This window comes from Nycticebus coucang, chromosome X, assembly GCF_027406575.1.
Source record: "Nycticebus coucang isolate mNycCou1 chromosome X, mNycCou1.pri, whole genome shotgun sequence".
Classification (NCBI taxonomy): domain Eukaryota; kingdom Metazoa; phylum Chordata; class Mammalia; order Primates; family Lorisidae; genus Nycticebus; species Nycticebus coucang.
This window is the reverse complement of record NC_069804.1, coordinates 149,814,281-149,818,609: the sequence shown is the minus strand read 5'-3', so window position 1 is coordinate 149,818,609 and position 4,329 is coordinate 149,814,281. Positions and strand designations below refer to the sequence as shown.

The 4,329-nt window shown below is 46.2% G+C and overlaps 1 protein-coding gene across 1 annotated transcript; it reads right to left on the bottom strand.

The window, feature by feature from the left end:
• Nucleotides 1-1,748: 1,748 nt before the first annotated feature.
• On the bottom strand, nt 1,749-3,896 carry LOC128577040 (testis-expressed protein 13D). Its single transcript, XM_053579089.1, has one exon. The coding sequence runs from the start codon at nt 3,894-3,896 to the stop codon at nt 1,749-1,751; it is 2,148 nt and encodes a 715-aa protein (XP_053435064.1).
• Between the last annotated feature and the right edge of the window lie 433 nt (nt 3,897-4,329).

Genomic DNA, 4,329 nt, shown 5'->3' with positions numbered 1-4,329 from the left:
TAAATGCATTCATGTATATAACTATAATTTAATAAAAATAAAAGGTTAGTAAATAAATGTATATATATGTACATGTTTTAAGCTAAATGCACATGTATATGTTTTAAGGTAATATATGAATAATGCACATATACATGTAAATTATTAATAAATATGAATGTTTAAAAAATAAAATAAAATAAAAAACATAAAAAAATAAATAAAATTCAGTATACTTGGGTATTCACAATGAAATGAAATAGTGTCTAATACCAAAAGTGCAATTCTTACAGCTATATGTGTTTTTAAAATGCAAGTTTGGGAAGCATATTCTCTAGCAACTCCCTTTAAGATTTCAAATTCAATGAAAACAAAAAAAGAAGAAAAAAACAACTCACAAAAAAGGATTGTGTGTGCACCAGATAACGTAACACATATAATATTTACCTAATGAATTACATGAATATTTATCTAATTACAAGACTATTTATCTAATGAGTTACATGAAATTTATCAAAGTCGCTATCATCTATAGGATTTAACATTACAATCCCCCAATTCTTCCAAGTTGTCTTAATGAAAAAATTCAATCCTAACAAAACTATTTTACCCTGCCCTTTCCCGCTAAGGCAGTGGTTCTCAACCTTCCTAATGCTGCAATCCTTTAATACAGTTCCTCATGTTGTGGTGACCCCCCAACCATAAAATTATTTTCATTGCTACTTCATAACTGTAGTTTGCTACTGTTACGAATCATAATGTATGTTCTGATGGTCTTAGGCGACCCCTGTGAAAGGGTCATTTGACCCCCAAAGAGGTCGCAACCCACAGGTTGAGAACCGCTGCCTTAAGGAGTCCCAAAGCATCTTTTCTTCCCTGACTTCCTCTTGTTCTTCTTTGCTTCAGCTGGTGGGGGTCTTGTTGAGTGCAGGTCCTCTGGAATTAAGGTGTTATTTCTTTTGGGTCTTGGGAGATCTTCTAGTGGGACAAGTTCAACTTCAGCAACCAGCCAGTTTTGGTGGGGCCAAGACACAAAAACAAAACCTTACCTAGAAAACTTACGGAAAGCAAACATGAATACTGCAGTAGTTTCCAAAGAGCAGCATTTTCAATGAAAAATGTATTCCTAAAATTTAACACAGCTTGTAACTCTAAAATAATATGGCTGGTCTCAGCCAAATACATGGCATTTTTAGGAAAAGAAGGTTAATAAATGTCTTAACACAGTAATTAAGTAAGTGAAGTAAAGGTTATGTCAACTAATTTGATGTAAGCATTCCAAATTGTATATAAAACCAGCACATTGGACCCCATAAATACATTAATGTATATAGTTATGATTTAATTTAAAAAATAAAATAAAATTTTTAATTTCTATGGAAAAAATTAAAATTAAAAAAAGAAAAAGAAAACCAAAGGGAGTCAGGAAGAGGCTTCATGACTTCAGCTTCTCCTGGGTGTCAATCAATCAGCATCAGCCATCCGTAATCCACCATCTGCAAAACTGAAAAGCAATTAGAAATCCCCTAAAGAGTGATTGTTATACTCAAAAGTAGTCCCTCTTTATTCAATTAAATGAATAAAACAGTAAATATATCATATTTAAATCATAAAAAGTTGTTAATTTGAGAAATAGGATAATGGATTGCTTAATTTTCTCTATGATAATTTTGGGCCAAATTTTCTGTGAAATAACTAAGTTACTTTTTGATCAGAAGGGGGTCTTAGGAAATTTTCTCTTTGGGGTGTTTCCATTCTTACTTACCTTCCTAAAATGAATGACTGCGTCTTAGGTCACTGCCTCCCCTCTTAATTGGCATACAGAATTTCTTGCATTTATAGCAAGATGTGTGCCGTGAAAAATTCACGGCTTTACACCAGGGACAGTCCCAATTCACTGGACTGCAGCCTGGGACAGGCGTCTCCTGTTGCTGGGATTCTGAGCCTCTATTTCCTTTTGGTTGTTTGGCCTTCTGCCCCTGAGGCTTCTGCTTCTTTGGACTTGCTCTTACACCATCACTCCAGCTATCCCCAAGGGGAGTCTCCTGGAGCCTCTCTGATCTTTCTTCTGGGTTGTAGCTCCTGTAAAACTCAAGGGGGACCATTTCCTGGGCATGGCCTGGATTCTCTTCCTGACCACTCTCTGTATCGTTTGCCTGGCTACTCTCTGCATCACCTTCCTGGCCACTCTCTGCATCACCTTCCTGGCCACTCTCTGCCTCGCCTTCCTGGCCACTCTCTGCATCACCTTCCTGGCCACTCTCTGCCTCGCCTTCCTGGCCACTCTCTGCATCGCCTTCCTGGCCACTCTCTGCCTCGCCTTCCTGGCCACTCTCTGCATCGCCTTCCTGGCCACTCTCTGCCTCGCCTTCCTGGCCACTCTCTGCATCGCCTTCCTGGCCACTCTCTGTATCGCCTTCCTGGCCACTCTCTGTATCGCCTTCCTGGCCACTCTCTGTATCGCCTTCCTGGCCACTCTCTGTACCGCCTTCCTCGTCACTCTCTGAATTGTCTTCCTGGATGTAACTTCTGCTGTCTCCCAGGGGGACAGTCCCCTGAGGATGCTCTGAAACTTCTTCCTGGTTAGAGCTTCTGTCCTCCAAGGTAATACTCTCCTGGGGACTCTCTAGATCTTCTTCCTGGTTTGGGCTCCCTTTGTCTCCCATGGGATCCATCTCTTGGAGTTCCTGAGGATCTTCCTCCTGGCTGCAGCTTCTGCTGTCCCTCAGTGGGGTTATCACACAGGACATTTCTGAATCTTCTTCTTGGTTGTCCTGCTCACTATCCCCAAGGACAGATGTTTCCTGGGGACTCTCTAGTTCTACTTCCTGGCTGTGGTTCCCATTGTTGCCCAGGAGGGGAGTTTCCTGGGGTCCCACTGGATCTTCTTTGCTGCTGTTCCCACTGCTGCCCAGGAGGGAACTCTTCTCCTGGGGCCCCGCTGGACCTTGCGTCTGCCTGTGGCCTCTACTGTCTCCCAGGTGGGCTGAGCCCTGGAGGATCTCAACACCTTCCTCTTGGATGTCGCTCCTTTGGTGCCACGGAGCGGACACTTCCTCCTGGAAGCCCACTGCAGCCAAAGAGCCAGGTTGGGGGATATCTACGGGAGGCATCTGAACTGGGACTACTGTTGCTTCTGCTTCCATGACTACAGGTGGTAGAGGCGGCAAGAATGGGAATCCTGCGGGGACTGGTGTTTGGAATGGGAATGAGCATGGCACTGGCACCGGCATCGGCATCGGCAAAGAGGCTTGTACAGCCTGGGACCAAGGATTTGGGGGTCCTGGCACATAAATAACAGGTGCAGGGGCTGGCATCTGGGCCTCAAAATAAAAGCTGGCATGCGCCTCCCTGGTTACCACCTCTCTCGACTGGTCTGCATTCAGAGGCCACGCTACAGTCCCATGCTGCTCAACTCGCAGCACAGGCACTACTTCATGGCCCAGTGGGGCTGCCTGAGCAGACATCTCAATCTGAAACAGCCTTGCTCGCAGCATATCACACTCAAATAGTGCCTGTTGCAGGGCAGCGCGCGTCAAGTGCAACTGTGAAGCTGCCTCATAGCGCTCCTCGTGCAGCTGCCGTAGCTCAGCCGCCAAAGCCCAGGAAGTTGCCTCATGCGCCTCCATCTGCTCCTGGAGCCGTCTGACCCTGTATGCATGCTGATCACGCTGCCTCGCTGCCACTCTCACACTCAAAGCCAGCGCGCTCCAGGCACAGGCCCTCTTGATAGCGCGCGGCACCTGTGGATCAACCACAACAGCCCGGAGCCGCTCCTCTACCTCACTCCAGGAACACGAGCAGAAAGCCACGTAAAAGTCTTGGCTGCCACCGTTCATGAGTATTTCATTATTAATGAACCTAATCACCTCATTGTGGCGGAATCCGCTGGTGTGAGCCCCAAAGTTCACGGCCATGGCGGCTGTGGCCTACTCAAGCAACAGCCTCACGGAGCCCTGAGACCGCTACCCCTACTGCCACCAATGATATTGGCTGCGGCCACCAATTAAGCCGCCCTTCACCTCCCACACAGTTTTACTTTAGTCCTTGCCTAGTCCTGGACTCCCGCTCAGCCTTCTTCCTCCCTCCTTCCTCTTCACAAAGAGGTAAGCCGATCCCCGCTCACCACACCAACCGCTCAGGCAATGGCGTCCGGGGAAAAAGAGAAGTGACACTGCAACGCCTGCTGGGACACCAGCCTCCTGCACTACAGCGACCCCTACAGAGAGAAGCAGCCAATTGGCTGTGCTGGAGCTGCAGTGAGCCAATAGAAGCCTTGTTTCCAAGAGCTTGGGAAGGACAATACTCGATACTGTAGGATGAATTCCTGGCCAGGTGATGTACTTGGGT

Excerpts from the sequence above, each read along its gene's own strand:
- LOC128577040 (XM_053579089.1), bottom strand. The coding sequence starts at position 3,896 with ATGGCCGTGAACTTTGGGGCTCACACCAGCGGATTCCGCCACAATGAG.